A 24,836-nucleotide genomic window follows, 5' to 3' on the forward strand; every position below is an offset into this window, starting at 1 on the left:
TAAAAATAATATAAAAATGTTTTCTTAAAACAATATTAGGGTTTATATTCCAATTAATAATTTTGATAAATTTAATAAATAAAAATAAATTAAAAATTATATAAAAATGTTTTCTTAAAACAATATTTTGGTTTATACTCCAATTAATAATTTTGAGGATAAATTAAATAAATTAAAATAAATTAAAATAAATTAAAATAAATTAAAATAAATTAAAATTAAAATTTATAATTTAATAAAATAAATTAAAATAAATTAAAACTATAACTCTTTCCTAATTTGTAGTATATAATAAAATAAAGAATTTTTAAAATAAATTTAATAATATAAAAATTATATAAAAATAAATAAAATAAATAAAATAATAAAAATAAATTCAAATTATAACCATAATTTATAGTATATATTTGAATAAAGAATTTTGATAAATTTAATAAATAAAAAAATATAAAAATTATATAAATATGTTAATATTCAATAAAATAAAGATAAAATAATAAAAGGATAAAATATATTATAAAAAATAAATAAAATTAATAAAAATAATATAAAAATTATATAAAAATAAATAAAATAAATAAAATAAATTAAATAAATTAATAATAATTAATAAATTAATAAGTAAATAATAAAATAATTATTTGGTATATAATTAATAAAATAGTTAATATATATATAAATAAATAAAAATTAATTAAAAATAAATTAAAATAAATAAAAAAAGGATAATAATAAAAGGATAATAATAAAAGGATAATAATAAAAGGAGACAAATTTATGTAATATAATAGAGTAAAGAATTTTGATAGGTTTAATAAATTAAAATAAATTAAAATTAATAATTTAATAATTTAATAAAATAAATTAAAATTATAACTCTATACATTTATAGTATATAATAAAATTAATAATTTTGATAAATTTAATAAATAAAAATAAATTAAAATTAATAATTTAATAATTTAATAAAATAAATTAAAATTATAACTCTATACATTTATAGTATATAATAAAATTAATAATTTTGATAAATTTAATAAATTTAAATTATAACTCTATACATTTATAGTTTATATTCGAATTACAAATTTTGATAAATTGAATAAATTAAAATTAAAAATTAAAAATATCAAATAAAATAATATAAAAATTATATAAATATGTTTGAACAAAATTCATCAAATAAAATCAATTATAAAATGAATAAATATTAAATTGGTATATAATTAAATAAATTTAAATTATAAAAAATATAAAATAATATAAAAATAATATAAAAATTATATAAATATTGTTTAAATAATAATTTTAAAAATATAGTTAAAAAATTAGTAGGAATATAATTAAATAAATAAAAATTATAAAAAATATAAAATTTAATTTATAATTAAACTTTTATTAAAGTTAAAAGTCTTTCATAAAAGATATGAGTTGATTAACAAGATGAGTTTTTTCTACTAACCATAAAGATATTGGAGTATTATACTTTATCTTTGGTAGTTTTAGTGGATTTTTAGGGACAGCTATGTCTGTGATTATTAGAATGGAATTAAGTATTCCTGGTAGTCCCTTTTTAGCTGGAGATTCACACTTATATAATGTTATCGTAACTGCCCATGCTTTTTTGATGATTTTTTTTTTGGTGATGCCTTTCTTAATGGGAGGGTTTGGTAATTTCTTTGTTCCTTTAATGATTGGAGCTCCTGATATGAGTTTCCCTAGAATGAACAATATAAGTTTTTGATTATTACCACCATCATTAATTTTATTAGTAGCTTCTTCATTAGTTGAAGGAGGAGCAGGTACTGGTTGAACGGTTGGAAGAAATGGGTAAGCCGTTATAAAATCTTACTCGATGCGAGGAAGTCGCCTAATATTATGACTACTGATATATTTATCATAGATAAAATGGTATCGTAAAAATGTTATAAACATGACGATAATTCGCCGCGTTAATATAAAATAAATAATTTAATAAAATAAATAATTTAATAAAATAAATAATTAAATAAAATAAATAATTTAATAAAATAAATAATTAAATAAAATAAATAATTTAATAAAATAAATAATTAAATAAAATAAATAATTAAATAAAATAAATAATTTAATAAAATAAATAATTAAATTAAATAAATAATTAAATAAAATAATTAAAATTTTATATAATATTATGTTAACGTTCAGAGACTACACGTAAGAATAGAAAATAAGGTTAAATATTATTTTATATATTGTTTTTGAAATAAAAAATTTTTAAAATTAAAAAAATAAAATTTTATAAAAAAATAAAAAAATAAAATTTTATAAAAATTAAAATTTATAAATTTTATAAAAATTAAAAAAATAAATATAATGAAAAATTTAATAAATAATGAAATCAAATGAGCTATTGGTTTAATAGAAGCTGATGGTTATATAGGATTTTATCATAATGGTAATAAAAAATGAATTATTACGTTAAAAGTTTCTTTAAATAGTTATAATATAAAAACGATATATAAATTAAAGAGAATTATAGGTTATGGTAGTATACATAAATCTAAAAATATGGTTACTTGAAAAATTACAAATAAAGAAACTATAAAAAATCATATTTTACCTATATTATCTCAATTTAATTTTAGAGGTTTAAAATACTATCAAGTAATGTATTTAAAAGATGCTATAAATATTATGGAATCTTCTAAAAATACAAATGAAAAACATGAAATTTTATCGAAATTAAAGCTAGAATCTAAAGATTGTTTATGAAGAGTTTCACCTATAGTATTTCCTATTTTAAATAATGATATTAACAATATTATAAAATATAATTTAAAAAAAAATAATGAATTAATTAAATTAATACCTAAAAATTCTCTTATTAATATTATAGATCCTTGGTGATTATCAGGATTTATAGAAGGAGACGGAAGTTTTAAAATTAATGATAAATTACAAATTGTGTTTGAATTAGGACAAAAAAATAATTCTTTTATAATATGATTAATACATAAATATTTAAATATTCAAAGTAAAATAAAGGTAAAAAAAGATAATTCATACACTACTTTATCTACAAAAGATCCTAAAATAATTAATAAATTAATAATATTATTAAAAGGGAAATTATTAGGAATAAAAAGTTTTGAATATAGTATATGATCTAGGGCTTTTAGAACAAATAAAATGAATAAACTTTGTAAGGCAAAAGAAATATTAAATAAAATACGAAAACAAAGAAATTCTATAAAATAAACAAATATATTAATAATATTTAACACATTTTCTATAAGGAATAGTCCGAACCTTTATGAAAATAAAGGAAAGTATGATTTCAATGTAATATACTTATATTAGTAATAATTTATATTAGTATTTTATACTTTATATTAATAATAATTTATATTAATAATAATTTATAATTAATAATAATTTATATTAATAATAATTTATATTAATAATAATAAATATTAGTATTTTATACTTTATATTAATAATAATTTATATTAGTATTTTATACTTTATATTAATAATAATTTATATTAATAATAATTTATAATTAATAATAATTTATATTAATAATAATTTATATTAATAATAATAATATTAGTATTTTATACTTTATATTAATAATAATTTATATTAATAATAATTTATATTAATAATAATTTATATTAATAATAATTTATATTAATAATAATTTATAATTAATAATTATTAATAATAATTTATTATAAATAATAATTTATATTAATAATAATAAATATTAGTATTTTATAAAAATGATACTCAACAAAAAAATTAATAAATAAATAAATTTATTAATAATGTTACCCACCATTATCAAGTGTAGAATTCCATTCAGGAGGTTCTGTAGATTTAGCTATATTTAGTTTACATTTAGCTGGAGTTTCATCATTATTAGGTGCTTCAAATTTTATAACAACAATATTAAATATGAGAGCTCCTGGTATGACAATGCATAAATTACCCTTATTTGTTTGAGCGGTATTTATTACAGCTATTTTATTATTATTATCATTACCTGTATTAGCTGCAGGAATAACAATGTTATTAACTGATAGAAACTTTAATACTAGCTTTTTTGATCCTGCTGGAGGAGGAGACCCTATATTATATCAACATTTATTTTGATTTTTTGGTCAAATCGGCCCTTTAAATTTAAAAATATTATTATAAATATTATAATAGTATTAAAAATTTATAGCAGTGAACTATATGCTGGAAATTTATATTAATAATTAAAAGTACTAAGTTATAAGTGTTATAAATACAACCCTACTTATGTAAAAATCTTTTAATAAATATTTAAAATAAAAATATTAAAAATAAAATTAAAAAAATAAAATTTTATAAAAATTAAAAAAATAAAATTTTATAAAAATTAAAAAAATAAAAATTAAAAATTAATAAAAATAATAAAATTATTAAATAAAAAATATAAAAATATCGAAATATCAATTCGAATATAAACAATAAATAAATATTAATTTAATAAAAAATATAATCAATAAAATAAAATAAAAAATAAATAAATAAAATAAATATTTATAAATTAAATAAATAAAATAATAATAAAACTATTAAATAAAAAATATAAAAACACCAAAACTCTTATTCTAATATATACAATAAATAGAACAGTGAAATTTTAAGTACATGATAGAATTATAAGTTTGTATTCCTGAAAGGAAAAGAGATGTTTATTATTATTTATCTATTATTTATCTAATATTAATTTTAAGTACATGATAGAATTATAAGTTTATTTTAATATATACAATAAATAGAACAATATTAATTAAAAGTACATAATAGTATTATAAATATTGAGATGTTTATTATTTTTTATTATTATTATTTATCTATTATTTATCTAATATTAATTTTAAGTACATAATAGTATTATAAATATTGAGATATTTATAATTATTAATTTAAAGTACATAATAGTAATAATTAATTTGAGATGTTTATTATTTTTTATTATTATTATTTATCTATTATTTATCTAATATTAATTTTTAGTATATAATAGTAATATTGAGTATTGAGATGTTTATTATTTTTTAATATTTTTTAATATTTTTTAATATTTTTTAATTTTTTATTTTTATAAAAATTTATAATTTTATTATTTTTTAAATTTTATTTTTATAAAAATTTATAATTTAATATTTTTTTTATTAAATAGTATGAACAATCAGCAGGAAACCAACACTAATTTTATAAAAATAATAAAAATAAAATTAAGTTAGTAGGATCCTCAGAGGCCATACGTTCACAAAATATACAACTTTAAACATAAAAATATAAAAATGAAAAACTTTAAATTTATAAAAATGCAAACATTTAATATAAAAACAACTCATAATTTATTTAATATAAAAACAACTCATAATTTATTTAATATAAAAACAACTCATAATTTATTAAAAATAAATGGTACATTAAATAGATATTATAGTTCAAATATAATATTAAAAAAGAAATTTACTGATGAAAATTTTAATCAATACTTAGCTGGTATTATAGATGGTAATGGATTATTATTATTGTCTAAAAAGGGATATGGATCTTTAGAAATTACTATGGATAGTCGAGATGAAAGATGTTTAGCTTATCTTAAAACTAAATTATCCAGTGGAACTATTAAAGCTAAAGCTGGTTATAAATCCGTAAGATATAGAATAGTACAACAAACTGTTATGTTTGATTTAATTAATAGAATTAATGGTTTAATAAGATATCCCCAAAAAATAAAACAATTAAAAATTTTATGTGAACATTTTGGTATTTCTTATATACCATATTCTAATATTGATATTAATTCTGCTTATTTTTCAGGATTATTTGATGTTAATGGTACTATAACATGTTTTATTCAAAATAATAAACATAATTCTATTTCAAAACCCCAATTATATTTATCCGTTTTTTCTAAAAATAAAGAAGATTTAAATATTTGAGTTAAGTTATTTAATGGAAATATATATATTGATCATACAAATAAATATTTATCTTATAAATGAACCATAAAAAATAAACAGGATATTATATATTTTTTACAATATACTAAAAATAATCCACTTAGAACTTTAAAACAATCACGTATATTATTAATACCTCAATATTATAGATTATATGAATTACATGCTTTTAAATTAGGAAATGAAGTATTATATAAAAAATTTAAATTATGATTTAAAAATTTTAGTTCTTATGGTTATTCTAGAGATGCTAATATTAAATTAGAGGCTTCAGAAGTTAAATAAAAAAATAAATAATTAATTATATAAAATTAAAAATAAATTATTTTAATAAAATAAATTTTTTATAAAAATATAAAAATATAAAAATATAAAAATATAAAAATATAAAAATATAAAAATATAAAAATAAAAAAATAAAATAATAAAAATTTTAATTAATTAACTTCACCATTTCTTTATGGGTCTATAATAGGATAAAATTTTGAGGGTTATGTTAAAAATAATAATAAAAAAATAAAATTTTATAAAAATTAAAAAAATAAAATTTTATAAAAATTAAAAAAATAAAATTATAAAAAATAAAATTTAAATAAAAGTTGTATATTTTAAGAGATGGTCCAGCCATGAATATAATATTATATTATATTATAAATGGAAGCACCCAGAAGTTTATATTTTAATTATTCCTGGATTTGGAATAGTATCACACATTGTATCAACATTCTCTGATAAACCAGTATTTGGTCGACCCTTAATGGCCCTTTAAGTGGAAAGAATAAAAATAATATTAAAATAATAAAAATTATTAAAATTATTAAAATAATTAAAATTATTAAAATTATAAAAATAATTAAAATTATAAAATAATTAAAATAATTAAAATTATAAAAATAATTAAAATAATTAAAATTATTAAAATTATTAAAAAAATTTTACTTTAACGCAATAAACTATATGCAGGAAACCGAGGTAAATAAACAAGAAATTTTTGACATTAAAAATTTATTTATAATATATTTGGTACTAAATATTTAATTATATATTTAATTATATATTTAATTATATATTTAATTATATATTTAATTATATATTTAATTGAATGCGAGATTACAAACGCTTTAATTTAGTAAAAATTCAAATATTTATCGGTAACCCGCAGGAAACCAACGCACGTATTTTAAAAATTTTAAATACTAATTTATATTAATTGTAATAATATAAATAAAAAGCATGTTAGTAGGATCCTCAGAGGCCATATGTTTGTTATATATCACAATAATTAATAAAAAAAAATAATTTTTATAAAAATAAAATTTATAAAAAAATAAAATTTTATAAAAAATAAAATTTATAAAAAATTAAAATTTATAAAAAATAAAATTTTTATAAAAAAATAAAATTTATAAAAAAATAAAATTTTTATAAAAATATAAAAAATACAAAAAATGAGTATAGAAAACAAAAGATATTTAAAAGATAATAAATATTTAGATTGATTAGCAGGTATTACTGATGGAGATGGTTGTTTTACTATATCTAAAAAAGGGTATGTTTCATTTGAATTAACAGTTGAAACTAGTAACCTAAAATGTTTATATAGAATTAAAACAGTTTTTGGCGGTAATATTAAACCTGGTAAAGGTAAATGACATAGATATAAATTACACCACAAAGAAGGAATTATTAATATAGTTAATTCATTAAATGGCAGATTACGGAATCCGGTTAGAATATTACAATTAGATAAAGTATGTGCATTATATAATATAAAATTATTAGACACACCTTCATTAAATTATTCTTCAAATTGATTATCTGGGTTTTTCGATGCTGATGGTAGTATATATATTAATACCACATTTGTACAAGTATTTATATCAATTAGTCAAAAAGATAAATATTTATTAGATCAAATTGCCTTTGTATATGGAGGAAAAGTTTATCCACATGGAACTACAAATACTTTTAAATGAATTGTTAATAAAAAAATAGAAGTATTAGCTATGACAGAATATTTTAAAAAATTTCCATTAATTTCTAAAAAAATGATAAGAGCAAATTTAATACCCTCAATTTATGAGGGATATTCAAGAAATTGACATAAAAAAAGATTAAATATGGTAGAAGAAAAGAAATGAAAAGAATTATTGGAAAAATGAAGTAATTATGATATATAAAGTTTATAAAAAATAAAATAATAAAATAATTAAATAAATTAAAAATTAATAAAAATTATAAAAATTATTAAAAATTATTAAAAATTATTAAAAATTATTAAAAATTATTAAAAATTATTAAAAATTATTAAAAATTATTAAAAATTATTAAAAATTGTAAAAATAATAATTAGAAAAATATAGTTAAAAAAGATAAAATATTAAAAAATAAAAATAATTATTGTAATTATGATATATAAAGAGATGGTCCAAAACAGTATAAATTTGAGTCAAAAATTTTATTTTATACTGTTATGTATTTAGGAATGGTATACGCAATGTTATCTATAGGTTTATTAGGATTTATAGTGTGAGCTCATCACATGTATACTGTAGGAATGGATGTTGACACAAGAGCATATTTTACTGCAAGTACAATGATAATAGCAGTACCAACTGGAATCAAAATATTTAGTTGATTAGGTACTATGTATGGAGGAAGTATTAGATTAAAAGTACCTATGTATTGAGCTTTAGGATTTATATTCTTATTTACTTTAGGAGGAATTACTGGAGTAATGTTAGCTAATGGAGGATTAGATATTGCTTTACATGATACTTACTATGTTGTAGCACACTTTCATTATGTTTTATCTATGGGAGCAGTATTTGCTTTAATAGGTGGAGTATATTATTGAATTGGTAAAGTTACAGGTTATGCTTATCCTGAAACTTGAGGAAAAATACATTTTTGATTAATGTTTATTGGAGTTAACTTAACTTTCTTCCCTCAACATTTCTTAGGATTAGCAGGATTCCCAAGAAGATATAATGATTTTCCTGATGCTTACGCTGAATGAAATTTATTATCTTCTTTTGGAAGTTTAATTAGTGTTGTAGCTGTAATAGTATTTATGTATGTAATTTATAGAACATTAACTGATGGTGTAGTTGTAGGTAATAACTACTGAAGATCTAAAGAATTATTCGAAAAAGAAGGAGATATACCAACTATCCATTCTTTAGAATGAGCTGAAACTTCTCCACCACATTTCCACTGTTATAATGAATTACCTTATTTAGTAGCTTCTAGAACACATACTTCTTAGTTTAATTAGTTTAATTAATTTAATTTATTTAATTTATTTAATTTATTTAATTTATTTAATTTATTTAATTTATTTAATTTATTTAATTTATTTAATTAATTTAATAACTTTTTAGTTTTTGATTTTAGAATATATACTTTAAAAATAAGTATTACTATTTAAATTTTAATTATAACATTAAACTTTCTTTATAAATAACATTAATTAGTTATTTATTATAATTTATTTCCCTGTAAATAATTTACAGGGGAATATTCATTATAAAAAATATAAATTATAAATTTTTATAAAAAATAAAAATTAAAAAATAATAAAATTATAAATTTTTATAAAAAATAAAAATTAAAAAATAATAAAATTATAAATTTTTATAAAAAAATAAAAAAATAATAATTTATAAAAATCAATAAATAGTGTAATAAACACAAAATAGATATATAATAAATAAATAATAATTAAATATATATTATGAAAATTCATCAAATAAAATCAATTATAAAATGAATAAATATGAAATAGGTATATAATTAATAAAAGAGTTTGCTGAATTAGGATAATTCTAATAATTATATAAAATCTCCCTTTTTAAAAGGTAAATAATAAAATAATTAATAGGTAAATAATAAAATAATTAATAAGTAAATAATAAAATAATTAATAGGTAAATAATTAATAAATTAATAAGTAAATAATAAAATAATTAATAGGTAAATAATAAATAAAAGAGTTTGTTGAATTAGAATAATTAGAATAATTTGAATAATTATATAAAATTAAATAAAATCTCCCTCTATAATAACTAGAAAAATATAATCAATAAAATAAAATAAAAAATAAATAAATAAAATAAATTAAATTAATTAATAATAATTAAATATATATTATTAAAATTAATAAAATAAAATAAAAAATAAATAAATAAAATAAATTAAATAAATAAATAATAATTAAATATATATTATGAAAATTAATTAAATAAATTAAATTCATCAAATCTTTCCAACAAATAGTGTAATAAACACATAATAAATAGGAAAGATATATAAAATTTATAAAAATAATAAATAAAATTTTTAATAAAATAAAATAAATAAAAAATAAAAATTAATAAAAATATAAATTTATCAAAATATTAATCAATTAATTTATAGTATATAATAGTAATAAAGAATTTTGAGATATTTTTAGTTTAAAATAAATAAAAATATAAATTTATCAAAATATGAATCAATAAATATTAAGTATATAATAGTAATTATAAGTTTATTTGAAAGATATTTTTAGTTTAAAATAAAAAAAATAAATAAAAATATAAACCTATAAAAATACTAATTAATCAATAAATTTAAAGTATATAATAGAACCTAAAATATCCTATATTTTTAAAAGATAAATAAAATAAATAAAAATATAAACCTATAAAAATACTAATTAATCAATAAATTTATAGTATATAATAGAATTAAGTAGTTTTGAGAGATTTTTAGTTTAAAATTAAAAAAATAAATTTATCAAAATATTAATCTATAAATTTTAAGTATATAATAGAACCTAAAATATCCTCTATTTTTAAGGATAAATAAAATAAATAAAAATTATCAAAAATATTTATTTATTAAAATATTAATTTATTAAAATATTAATTTATTAAAATATAAATTTATCAAAATATTAATTTATAAAAATATTAATTTATTAAAATATTAACCCTTTAAATAAACAGTAAATAATAATCAATAAATATAAATTAAAATATTAAAATATAAATTTATTAAAATATTAATTTATTAAAATATTAATTTATAAAAATATTAATTTATTAAAATATTAATTTATTAAAATACCTAATACATAAATTTTAGAGTATTATTTAAATAATAAATTTAATAAAATAATAATTATAATATAATTAAATAAAGTTTAACAATAGAATTAATTATTTGAATATTTATAATTTTATTAATAATTTTATTAATAAGTCTATAAATGTGCATATTATACTCTTTAAATATATATTATATATTAATTAAAAATAAAAATTTAAATAAAAATAAAAAATAAATATAAACAAATTAATTATTTGTAAAATATAGTGTATATAACACAATAAAAGAAAATAAAAAGAAAAAAATAAAAAAATAATAAAAATTAAAAAATTTATCAAATATGTATTAAATTTAAGTAATTAATTTGATGAAAAAATTTAATAATTAATAAAATATAATTATTAATAAAATTAGGTTATTTGTTAATAATTATTTATTAGTAATTTTGAATATTTATAAAATAAAAAAAATTATTAATAAAAAATAAATAAAAAAATATTTAAAATATGTTATTCGAATATTCTGCTGTATTAATATTTTTAATTGTAGCATTAGCATTATCATGTGTATTATTAGGAGCTTCTTATTTATTATCAAATAAAAACCCTGATTATGAAAAAGTACAACAATATGAATGTGGATTTAATCCTTTTTCTGATAGTAGACAACCTTTTGAAGTAAGGTTCTTTTTAGTTGGAATTTTATTCATTATTTTTGATTTAGAAATTTCTTTTTTATTCCCTTGAAGTTTAGTTTTATCAGATATTCATGTATTTGGATATTGAACTATGGTAACATTTTTAGGAATATTAACAATTGGTTTAGTTTATGAATGATTAAAAGGAGGATTAGAGTGAGAATAATTTTTAATATCTATATATCCCCCTTTTATTAATAAAAATAACTATTATAAATCAATATTATAATATTAAAATATTTAATATATGTATTATATAAAAATATATTAAATATATTTAGTATGTATTAGCGAGACAGTTTTATATATTCTGTTTCGCTTATTACTTATATATTATATTATATAAAAAATATTAAAAATATAAAAAATATTAAAAAAATAAATTAAATAAATAAAATATTATATATAAAATTATTAATTATTCATGAAATATATTCTTTAATATTCTATTTTTAATAAATAAATATTAATTTAATTAATTAAATGAAATGATTATAAAATTTATTTATAATAAATAATTAAATAAATTAATTATAATAAAATAATATAAATTATAATAAATAATTAATAAATAATAAATAAATTATAATAAATAATAAATAAATTATAATAAATAATAATATAACAATAAATATATATTAATAAATAATAATATAACAATAAATATATATTAATAAATAAAACGAAGTGCCTGAGCGGTTAAAGGGGCAAACTGTAAATTTGCTGTATTAGTTTACTCGTAGGTTCGAATCCTACCTTCGTTAATCATCCTTTTTTTATATTATTTAATAACTTATTTCCAGCAGTGTACTAAAATAGTTTATATAAAAAAATATACAGTATATATAATAATATATAAAATAAAGTTAGTAAAATATTAAAAATATTATAATAAATAAAAATAATAAATTTAATTAAATATTAATTTATCAAAATATTAACCCTTTAAATAAACAGTAAATAATAATCAATAAATATAAATTAAAATATTTATCCATAAATTTATAGTATATAATAGGGTGATAAGGAAGGTTTAATAAATTAATTTATAAAAATATAAATTTATCAAAATATTAATTTATAAAAATATTAATTTATAAAAATATTAATTTATAAAAATATTAACCAAATTTATAGTATATAATAGAGTAATAATTTGGATATAAAATAAAAATAAATTTATAAAAATATTTATTTATTAAAATATAAATTTATTAAAATATAAATTTATAAAAATATTAATTTATAAAAATATAAATTTATAAAAATATAAACCAAATTTATAGTATATAATAGAGTAATAATTTGGATATACAAGAAAAATTTATCAAAACATTTATTTAAAAAAATATTTAGCAATATATAGAATATATTAGAAATAAAAAAAATAAAAATTTATCAAAACATTTATTTAAAAAAATATTTAGCAATATAAAATTTATAAAAAAATAAAAAAATAAAAATTTATAAAAATATTAACTTATAAAAATATTTACCTTTCAATAATATGAAATTTATAATGGGAAATAAACCTAATAAGATAAAAAATAAAAATTAAAAAATTAATAAAAATTAAAAAAAATTAAAAAAATTAAAAAAAATTAAAAAAAATAAAATTTTTATAAAAATAAAAAAAGTAATATAATAGATTAAATTTCTCTATATTATTACAAAATTAAAAATAAACAAAAATGAGAGTATTAAAAACACACCCTTTTATAAGTATAGTTAACAACATGTTAATTCAATTACCTGCTCCATCAAATTTATCATATATGTGAGGATTTGGTTCATTATTAGGATTATGTTTAATAATTCAAATATTAACAGGTATATTTTTAGCAATGCATTATTGTGCTAATGTGGATTTAGCTTTTGCATCAGTAGAACATATCATGAGAGATGTTAATGCTGGATGATTATTAAGATATATACATGCTAATGGAGCTTCAATGTTCTTTATAATGGTATATATGCATATAGCTAGAGGTTTGTATTATGGATCATATACTGCACCTAGAATTTTATTATGAAATATAGGTATAATTATTTTAATAGTAATGATGGCTACAGCTTTTATAGGATATGTTTTACCATGAGGACAAATGAGTTTTTGAGGTGCCACAGTTATTACTAACTTTATTACAGCTATACCTTTTATAGGTAAGGATATTGTAGAATGAGTTTGAGGAGGTTTTTCAGTAAGTAATGCTACTTTAAATAGATTTTTTAGTTTACATTATTTATTACCTTTCGCATTAGCTGGATTAGCAGTAGCTCATTTAATAGCTTTACATGAACATGGTTCAAATAACCCAATAGGTGTTGATAGTAATATAGACAAAGTACCATTTCACCCTTATTATTCAGTAAAAGATGTATTTGGTTATGTATTATTTACAATATTTTTTGCATTTTTTATTTTTTTTATTCCAAATTACCTTGGTCACAGTGACAATTATATTCCTGCAAATCCCTTAGTGACACCGCAACATATTGTCCCTGAATGATACTTTTTATTCGCATATTGTATTTTAAGAGCAATACCGAATAAATTATTAGGAGTAATTGCCTTATTTGCTTCATTAGTTGTATTGGCTGTATTGCCGTTTACTCATACAAGTAAAATTAGAAGTATGAGATTTAGACCAATTGCTAAAGTATTCTTCTGATTCTTTGTAGCGGATTTTATTATATTAAGTTATTTAGGAGGACAACCAGCTGAAGATCCATATATTATTATTGGACAATTAGCTACTGTTTTCTATTTCTCTTATTTTATAATAATAACACCTTTAATTGGTATATTAGAAAATAAATTATTTAAATTATAAAGTTAATTTATAGGAATAATATCTAGATTATTCCTATTTATTTATAAAAAATTAATTATAACAATTTTGAATTTTAATTAATTTAATATTTTATAATTTTTATTAATTTTATATAATTTTATAATTTTTATAAATTTTATATAATTTTATAATTTTAATTATTTAAATAATTTTTATTTTTATTTATTATTTAAATAATTTTAATTATAATAAAATACAAACAAATTAATTATTTGTTATATTTATATCATAAATATTTAAATTTTTATTTTTAATATTTATATTATTTGTTATATTTATATCATAAATAAAGAATTAAATATAAATGAATATAATGAAGAAAATCTTAAATTTATATTACTTGTTATAATAAAATATTTACTTAATTAATCTTTGAAAACATTTAATCATATAATTTAAAATTTTTATACAAATAATAGAGACTAATTTACTAAATATTGTGTATAAATATTCCTTTAATATATAAACAGAGTATTAATAGATAGTAGTATATAAATAGGATATGAGTATATAATAGTAGATGTATTAAATAATATAATAATATAATAAATATAATTTAAAATAAAAATAAATTATTTAAAATAAAATACAAGTAAATAGAGTACTTTTAATAAATCTACTAAAAATATAGTATTAATTGAAGAAAATTAAAATAATAAAAATAAATAAATTCTTATGATAACTGCAACATTAAACTAAATTTTACCTCAAAATAATTTAGTGTTATATTGGGAGGAACATTATACAATATAAAATGTAAAGAAAATAGAGTATGAAGCATTAATACAAAATATGTTTAATAATAAATCCCTTGATAATGTATTAATAGATTATGTTAAACATGAGAAAGCTTTAGAAACATTAAAGGACAATGGGTTTTATAATTTAAAAGCAACAAAACCTCAACCTAATAAAATAGCAAGATATTAGAATGTTTGAATGTTATTATTAAATATAGATAAAAATATAAAAGATAATATAGAAAAAATAAGTAAGTATTTTATTATTTTTATTAAAATAATATATTAATAATTTTTATTATTATTTTATAAAATTTATTATAATAAAATTTAATTTATTTATTTTATTTAATTTATTTTATTTATTTTATTTATTTTATTTATTTTATTTATTTTATTTATTTTATTTATTTTAATTATTTTATAAAATTTATTATAATAAAATTTAATTTATTTATTTTATTAATACAAATTCTTATTTTTATCTTAATATTCATATTTTGTTTATTATTCGTTTATTGCATTTTTAAAGTAATGTCCAATTAATTACATTAATTTATTTGCTTAATTAGCTGTGTCAATCTTTTGATAGTATTATCAATTCCTTGATAGTATTATGTTAAACATTAATATAAAATATGATAAATAAGAAATCCATATATAGTATATAAATAGATTATGTTAAACATTAATACAAAATATGATAAATAAGAAATCCTTAAAGTTTATAATTTAAAAATAACAAAACTTAAATCTAGTAAAATAAATGGATATTGACATGTAATAAAATATAGATAAAAATGATATATAAAATTATAAGAATTTATAAATTTAGGGTATAATGGATAATAAAAATAAAATATTGCATATTGATTTTATTTAGAAAAATTATAAAATATTAAATTTATAAAAATTATAAAATATTAAATTAATAAAAATTATAAAATATTAAATTAATAAAAATTATAAAATATTAAATTTATAAAAATTATAAAATATTAAATTAATAAAAATTATAAAATATTAATAGATAAATATCCCAAAATGCCAAAACATCTAAAAATTAAAAGTAAACCTATATAATATTTATTATTAAATCCCAATTTAAAAAATTTAGGCAAAATTAATTTTAAAGAATATTATAAAAAATCTATATGGTTATATTTACTCTATTTTTATAATATTTAGTATTATGATTTTTCCTGATAAATAAATTACCAGTTGGAAACAGATTATTATGATATTTTATCTAAATTTGCTAAACAATTAAATTAGAAATATCTAATTAAAGATATTCCTCTTATTTTTAGGAAATATTTTATGAAATCAATCTAAAAATATTCAAGAATTAGAATTAATTTTTAATGAATTTGGAAATAAGGCTATAAACATAAAAATTGCTTATAATTATACTTTCAATAATATTTATAATTTAGCTATTTGTTTAACTAAAAATAATTTTTATTTAGTATAATCTTCTATAGAACTAAACACTCTTATAAAATAATCTTATAATGAAAATCCTAATAGATTAGTTTATTTATTTTCAGCTTATTTAAATAATAATTATAAATCAGGAATGTCATTAAAAAATGTAGTAAAAATCATTCATAATTGTCCTATTCCTCATACATTAAATTCTTAATATAATATGTACAATAAGTAAGTATTTTATTTTATTATTTTATTTTTATAATTTTATTATTTTTTAATTTTTATTTATTATAAAATTTATTATAATAAAATTTAATTTATTAATTTTATTTATTTAATATATTATTTATTATTTTATTTATTATTTTATTTATTATTTTATTTATTATTTTATTTATTATTTATATATTAATATTTTATTAATTTACTTAATTTATAATTTCAGCAAATATGAATAAATATTTATTTAATTATATTCCTATTTATAATTTCAGCAAATATGAATAAATATTTATTTTATTTATTTTATTAATACAAATTCTTATTTTTATCTAAATATTCATTATTGAGAATTATATTTCTTATTTGTATATTGCATTTTTTAAGTAATACCCAATTAATAAAATTATAATATTAGTATAACCGTTTATTCATATAATCGTTTATTCATATAACCGTTTATTCATTTAAGTATTCTTGGGATAATTGATTTTATATAGTATTTATCTTATTTAATAATAATAGATATATTAGAAAATAAATTATTTAAATTATAAAGTTAATATATAAGGATAAATATTTAATAATTTATAAATTTTAGAATTTTTTAATTTTTTAAATTTTTTAATTTTATCCAAAGTTTATTCCTTAATATACACTACTATTATATATTTAATATATTATAACTATGGGGGTTTTATATACCCCCTACTTATTTTTAATTAATTTGATATTTTATTTATTTTGTATAATTATTCTAATGGAGCAAACTATTTTATTAATTATATTCCTATTTATAATTTCAGCAAATATGAATAATAAATTATAATTATTCTAATTCAACAAACTCTTTTATTTATTATACTCCTATTAATAATTTAAACTAAATATGAGTAATAAATTATAATTATATTCCAATTTAATATTTTAATAAATTTTATTTATTTGATATTTTATTTATTTTGTATAATTATTCTAATTATTTTATTAATTATATTCCAATTTAATATTTTAATAAATTTTATTTATTTGATATTTTAATTAATTTTATTAATTTGATATTTTATTTATAATTTAAGCAAACTCTTTTATTTATTATTTACCAATTAATTATTTCAAGAGATTTTGTTAAATTTCAAATTTAAATTATATAGGAATTTTAATGAAATATTGTTGAATATTTATGTTTAATCAAAATATTATTACTGTTATTAGTATTTTTTTAGTTTATAACAGTAATTATAGGTTTAAATTTTAATAATTTAAAATAAAAATAAAAATAAATATTAAAAATAAAAATTTAAAAAATTATAATTTATTTATATTTTATTAAAATTGTCCATAAATATTAATTAAAGTTAGTATAGAAAATTCTATATATTTGAATGTTTCGAATTAATAAATAATTAATTTAAGTTTATATTGATAATTACTATTTATTAAATAAAAATTATTATATTTATAAATATTGTATATTTATATTTATATTGGTGTAGTGATTCGGTAATCTTTTAAATCTGCAAAATTTGATAAGTGGGTTCAACTCCCGCCTATACCTTATTATAAGTTTATTTTTATATATAATTTAATAATTAATTTTATATTATTTTTTATAAATTTTAAAATGAATTAATTAAATTAATTTATATAATTATCCATTAATATTTAGTTTATAATTAAGATATTATTATATCTCCTTTTTTAAAGGATCTATTTAATAAAATAATAAATTTAATAAAATAATAAATTTAATAAAATAATAAATTTAATAAAATAATAAATTTAATAAAATAATAAATTATTATTTAAATAATAAATTGAATAAAATAATAATTATAATATAATTAAATAATTTAAAAAATAAAAAATAATAAAATTTTTATAAAAATAAAATAAATAAAAATTAAATAAAATGTCAAATATAGGAAAACAAAAGATTTTAATACCAAAACAAATATTAGATCCTATTACAGAATTAAAAGGATATAATAAAGAAACATTTGAAATAGTTAATAAAGAAATATTAAATAATCAAAACCCTAATTTAGATAAATTGAATAAATGACAGTTTATTAGAAAAGTTGATATTGACGGTAAAATAGTTAATTATACTCAAGAAATAATTATGTTAAATGAATTATCTAATAAAATTTCAATTAATGAAACTTCTAATAATTGAGAATTAAGTATTTTATTAGAAAATAATATAAATAAAGAAATGAAATCATATTGAGGTTTAATTAAAAGTAAATTAAATCAAATAATTGATAATTTATATATTATTAAAAATATAAATAATGATAAAATTAATGAAGATTTAATATGACATAAAAATCCCTCAAATACCTTCATTTATAAAAATGCATATAAAGTATATATACCTGTAGGTAAAGGTATTGGTTATAGAATAACAGATATTTCAAATAATCAAAATAAAATGTTAGAATTAAGTTTAGGTTCTACACCCAAAAAATTAATAGTACCTAATAATATTGATTATAATTTAAAAAATATTAATGAATTAATATTATATCCTAAATACCATTTTAATATGGATAATAATACATTTAATTCAGCTTCATTAAATGAATTAAGTTTATTTGCCAATAATATTAAAAATTTAAAATCTGGATTAAAAGATAAATATAAAGGTATTGGATTATATTTAGAAAAATTATAAAAATTATATAAATATAAAAATTATATAAAATAATATAAAAATTATATAAAATAATATATTTATTAGAAAAAATATTATTAATAAAAATAATATAATTTATTAAATATAGAGTATATAATAAAAATATAAATTTAAAGAATAAAATTAAATAAAAATTAAAAATTATAAAATTAAATAAAAATTAAAAATTATAAAAATTAAATAATTAAATAAATTAAATAAAAATCTCTAAATAATTATTTCTATTATATACTTTATAATTAGTAAATATTTCAATAATAATAATTATTATAAATAATAATTATAAATAATAATTATAAATAATAATTATAAATAAAATCTATTGAAAATATTATTTTTAAATTAGGTTTATATTAAATAAATTTATAAAAATAATAAAAATAATAAAAATAATAAAAATATAAATAAAATAATTTAAATATAATATGTGATATAAATACATGGTAAAAATAGTGTAATAATTTATTAAATAATATAATAAATAATATTAATATTAATATTTAAAATAAAATAAAATAATAATAAAAATATTTTAAAATTAAAAATTTTAATAATAATATCACTATAAATAATAGGATAAGAATACAAATTAAAATTTTGGCTTATTCAAATAATAATTAATAAAAAAAAAATATATTTATAAAAATAAAAATAAAAAATAAAATTTTTATAAAAATAAAAAAAATAAAAATAAAATAAAATGGCAAAACATTATCATCCATACCATTTAGTAGAACCATCACCATTTCCATATATGGCATCATTTAGTGCTTTAGGATTAACAGTGGGTGCAGTAATGTATTTTCATTCATTTAAATATGGAGGTACATTATTATCAATATCAGCTATATTATTAACTTATGTAGCATATTTATGATGAAGAGATATAGTTAGAGAAGCTACATTTCAAGGTCATCACACAATTGTAGTACAAAAAGGATTAAGATTAGGAATGTTATTATTCATTGTATCTGAAGTAATGTTCTTTTTTGGATTTTTTTGAGCTTTTTTCCATTCATCTTTAGGACCAGAAATTAGTATAGGAGCCGTATGACCTCCTTTAGGAATTCAACCTATAGAAGCTATGGGAGTACCTTTATTAAATACAGCTATATTATTAACATCTGGAGCAACAGTTACATGAAGTCATCATTCAATTATAGCAGGAAATAGATACAATACTATTTTAGCTTTAATATTAACAGTTGTTTTAGCTTTTATATTTACTATATTACAAGGAATGGAATATGATGAAGCTACTTTTACAATAGCAGATTCAGTATATGGTAGTGTATTTTATATGTTAACAGGTTTCCATGGATTTCACGTTTTAGTAGGTACTATCTTTTTAACTGTTTGTTTATTCAGAATTATTAGATCTCATTATACTAAAAATCATCATAATGGATTTGAAGCAGCTATATGATACTGACATTTTGTAGACTTTGTTTGATTAGGTTTATTTGTAATTGTTTATTGATGAGGTAGTTAATTTATTTTATCTTTATACATAAAATATCTATTAGATTTATTTACAATTAAAATCCATTAGTTTTCCCTATTATTAATTTAAATATTTATAATATACATTTTATTTATTTAAATTTTTAATAGGGAAATTTACTTTTTTAATATTCAAAATTTAAATAGATAATAATTAATAAAAAATTTAATTATAAAAAATAAAATTATAAAAAATAAAATTTTTAATAAAATAAAATTTTTATAAAAATTAAAAAAATAAAATTTTAATATCTTTAATATCCAAATTTTAATAGGAAAATGTTTAATAAAAATAAAAAATAAAATAAAATTATAAAAAATAAAATTATAAAAAATAAAATTATAAAAAATAAAATTATAAAAAATAAAATAATTTTAAATAAAATAATTTTTAATAAAATAATGTTTAATACAAATAATGTATAAATTAAAAAGGATAATAATGTTTAATATTAAATAGATATATAATTAATAAAATAATATGCTCCATTTGAATCATAATTATTAAATAAATTTATAAAAAAAATTAAAAATAAAAATTAAATATTATTTTATTTATGTTAAATATTATATAAAATTATATAAAATTATATAAAATTATCTAAAATATTAATTTTATAAAAATTATCAAAAATATTAATTTTATAAAAATTATCAAAAATATTAATTTTATAAAAAATATTGAAAATATCTTTAAATTATTATTATTAAATATATTATTTCAAAATTCATATTAGGTATATAACTAATAAAAATAATTTTTAATATTTAATATAATAAATAAAATAAAATAAAAATTTAAATTTTATAAAATTAAATATAAATATAAATATTTGTAGTTTATAATAGAATATAGAATTTTGATAGGTTTAATAAATTAATAAAAATTAATAAAATTAATAAAAATAATAATAAAATATAAAATTTAAATTTTATAAATATAAATATTTGTAGTTTATAATAGAATATAGAATTTTGATAGGTTTAATAAATTAATAAAAATTAATAAAAATTAATAAAAATTAATAAAAATTAATAAAAATTAATAAAAATTAATAAAAATTAATAAAAATTAATAAAAATTAATAAAAATTAATAAAAATTAATAAAAATTAATAAAAATAATAATAAAATATAAAATTTAAATATAAATTAATAAATTATATATAAAAAATAAATATATGTATATTTAAAGATTAAATTGTGCTATGAAATAATCTATAATAAATAATAAAAATAAAAAATAATGAAAACAAAAAATCAAATAAATATAAAAAATATATTATTATCTAATTATTATGATTTATTGCAAAAAAATAAATTAATATTTTCTTCTTTAGAAGAAACTGAAAAAGATAATAAACAAAGTGCTGTAAAATACTTATTATCTGGACGATTAAAAGGAGTAAGTATGGCTAGAAAATTTAAATTAAATGGTAATTCGAATATTAAAAATAAATCGAATAAATCATTAAACAAATCAACTAAATTAAATAATACAACAAAAAAGTCTAAATCTATATTAAATTTACCTTTATATAACACAAATAATTCATTTAATAATTCATTTTTAATTAAACCTAGTGAAACTAGTTTAAATTCAGTGGATTCTTATAGATTACAATATGTTCAAAAAGATATTTTTACTAAATGAGGAATAATTGGACTAAAATTATGATTATTTAATAAATCTTAAATTTAATTTATTTTTTATTTTTAATTATATTATTTTTAATAAATTCTTAATTTAAATATGTTATTATTAAATAAAAATAAAAATATAAAAAATAAAATTTATAAAAAAATTAAAAAATAAAATTTTATAAAAATTTAAAATTAATAAAAATTAATAAAAATTAATAAAAATTAATTAAAATTATTTTTAATAAATTCTTAATTTAAATATGTTATTATTAAATAAAAATAAAAATATAAAAAATAAAATTTATAAAAAAATTAAAAAATAAAATTTTATAAAAATTTAAAATTAATAAAAATTAATAAAAATTAATTAAAATTAAATAAATAATTTAATAAAAATTAATAAAAATTAATATAAAATAATTTAATAAAAATAAATAAAAATTAATATAAAATAATTTAATAAAAATAAATAAAAATTAATATAAAATAATTTAATAAAAATTAATAAAAATAAATATAAAATAATAAAATAAAAAATAAATAAAATAAATAAAATAAAAATAAATAAAAATAATAAAAATAAAAAATGCAAGTAAAAAGATATAAACCAATAACACCATCATTAAGACATAAAATATTAGCTAATACTATTAGATCTCAATTCAAAAATGATAAAAATCCATTTTCTTCTAAAAAAGAGGGTTGATTTAAATATTTAAAATATAACAAATTATCAGCTCAAGCTAAAGGAGGAAGAAATAATCAAGGTAAAATTACAGTAAGATGTCGAGGAGGAGGACATAAAAGAAGATTAAGATTAATTGACAGATCTAGAGAATTAGGTATATATACTAAAAGTGAAATTATAGATATTCAATATAATCCTAATATATCAAGTAATATTGCTTTATTATCTACTTTAAATACTCCTTCAATTAAATTTTATATATTAGCATCTAATACTATGAAAATAGGTGATATTATTGAAGGTTATAAATATAATGATATTGAAAAATTAAATAATGTTAATTTAAATAATAATGAAATTAATAATAATAAAATAGAAAGTAATTATTTGTATAATTTACCTATAGGTACTAATATTTACAATATTACTTCATTATCAAATAAAAATATATTAAATGAAAAAAGTTTAAATAATATTAAATTAAATACAAAACAAACTTATTTATCAGAAAAAAATTTAAAAAATAAATTAAAAAATAGTTATTTAACAAATCATTTAAATAAAAATAATGGAGTATATAGTAGAGCAGCAGGTACTTTTAGTATTTTACTTAAAAATATTGAGGAAAATAATGAATTAAGAAGTATTGTTAGATTACCCTCTAAAAAAATAATAAATATACCTTCAAATAATATAGCTTCTATAGGGAAAGTTTCAAATGAACTTCATAAATATGAAATTAAAGGTAAAGCTGGAACTAATCGATTATTAAATAATAGACCAAAAGTTAGAGGTAAAGCTCAAAATCCTGTAGATCATCCAATGGGTGGTAAAACTTCAGGTAGTGGAGGTTTAGGTAAACCTAAGAAAACAGCTTGAGGTAAATTAGCTAAATGACAAAAAAAAAAATAATTATATATTATTAATAAATATTTATTTTATTATAAATAGTGACTATTTTTAATAAATTTTAATTAAATAGTTACTATTTATAATATAGTAATTTAATAAATTTTAATTAAATAGTTATTATTTATAATATAGTAATAAAATAAATTATTTAAGAAAAATTTAATTTTATAAAAATTTATTTTATAATTATATTTGTATATATACAATAAAAATTTTTAATATATTAAAAATAATATAATTTATAATAGGGTATATTTGTGTAAATTAAATAAAATAAATTAAAATAAATTAAAATAAATTAAAATAAATTAAAATAAATTAAAATAAATAAACCTATTGAAATAATAATCTCT

The 24,836-nt window shown here is 14.0% G+C and overlaps 10 protein-coding genes and 2 non-coding genes; all 12 read left to right on the plus strand. All coding sequences in view use genetic code 4, as the record gives it.

Annotated features, from left to right (window-relative positions):
* The first annotated feature begins 1,426 nt into the window (after window positions 1-1,426).
* Window positions 1,427-9,264, plus strand: cox1 (cytochrome c oxidase subunit 1). One transcript has 4 exons: window positions 1,427-1,818; window positions 3,816-4,149; window positions 6,658-6,744; window positions 8,473-9,264. The coding sequence occupies exons 1-4, from the start codon at window positions 1,427-1,429 to the stop codon at window positions 9,262-9,264; spliced, it is 1,605 nt and encodes a 534-aa protein (NP_696984.1).
* Window positions 2,356-3,240, plus strand: orf294. The gene has a single exon. The coding sequence runs from the start codon at window positions 2,356-2,358 to the stop codon at window positions 3,238-3,240; it is 885 nt and encodes a 294-aa protein (NP_696985.1).
* orf318 lies at window positions 5,325-6,281 on the plus strand. Its single transcript has one exon. It carries the CDS (start codon window positions 5,325-5,327, stop codon window positions 6,279-6,281), a length of 957 nt encoding a protein of 318 aa, NP_696986.1.
* Window positions 7,445-8,176, plus strand: orf243. The gene has a single exon. The coding sequence runs from the start codon at window positions 7,445-7,447 to the stop codon at window positions 8,174-8,176; it is 732 nt and encodes a 243-aa protein (NP_696987.1).
* Window positions 9,265-11,596: 2,332 nt separating the features above from the next.
* On the plus strand, window positions 11,597-11,953 carry nad3 (NADH dehydrogenase subunit 9). The gene has a single exon. It carries the CDS (start codon window positions 11,597-11,599, stop codon window positions 11,951-11,953), a length of 357 nt encoding a protein of 118 aa, NP_696988.1.
* Window positions 11,954-12,468: 515 nt separating this feature from the next.
* trnY lies at window positions 12,469-12,551 on the plus strand. Its single transcript has one exon. It is a non-coding gene; the product is annotated as a tRNA-Tyr (tRNA).
* Window positions 12,552-13,478: 927 nt separating this feature from the next.
* On the plus strand, window positions 13,479-14,621 carry cob (apocytochrome b). Its single transcript has one exon. The coding sequence runs from the start codon at window positions 13,479-13,481 to the stop codon at window positions 14,619-14,621; it is 1,143 nt and encodes a 380-aa protein (NP_696989.1).
* A 3,903-nt stretch (window positions 14,622-18,524) lies between these two features.
* On the plus strand, window positions 18,525-18,593 carry trnC. Its single transcript has one exon. It is a non-coding gene; the product is annotated as a tRNA-Cys (tRNA).
* Window positions 18,594-18,947: 354 nt separating this feature from the next.
* orf255 lies at window positions 18,948-19,715 on the plus strand. Its single transcript has one exon. The coding sequence runs from the start codon at window positions 18,948-18,950 to the stop codon at window positions 19,713-19,715; it is 768 nt and encodes a 255-aa protein (NP_696990.1).
* A 721-nt stretch (window positions 19,716-20,436) lies between these two features.
* cox3 (cytochrome c oxidase subunit 3) lies at window positions 20,437-21,228 on the plus strand. The gene has a single exon. It carries the CDS (start codon window positions 20,437-20,439, stop codon window positions 21,226-21,228), a length of 792 nt encoding a protein of 263 aa, NP_696991.1.
* Window positions 21,229-22,485: 1,257 nt separating this feature from the next.
* Window positions 22,486-22,935, plus strand: rps3 (ribosomal protein S3). Its single transcript has one exon. It carries the CDS (start codon window positions 22,486-22,488, stop codon window positions 22,933-22,935), a length of 450 nt encoding a protein of 149 aa, NP_696992.1.
* Window positions 22,936-23,469: 534 nt separating this feature from the next.
* rpl2 (ribosomal protein L29) lies at window positions 23,470-24,483 on the plus strand. The gene has a single exon. The coding sequence runs from the start codon at window positions 23,470-23,472 to the stop codon at window positions 24,481-24,483; it is 1,014 nt and encodes a 337-aa protein (NP_696993.1).
* Window positions 24,484-24,836: the final 353 nt, after the last annotated feature.

This window comes from Monosiga brevicollis, mitochondrion (genome assembly GCF_000002865.3).
Source record: "Monosiga brevicollis strain ATCC 50154 mitochondrion, complete genome".
NCBI classification, from domain to species: domain Eukaryota; class Choanoflagellata; order Craspedida; family Salpingoecidae; genus Monosiga; species Monosiga brevicollis.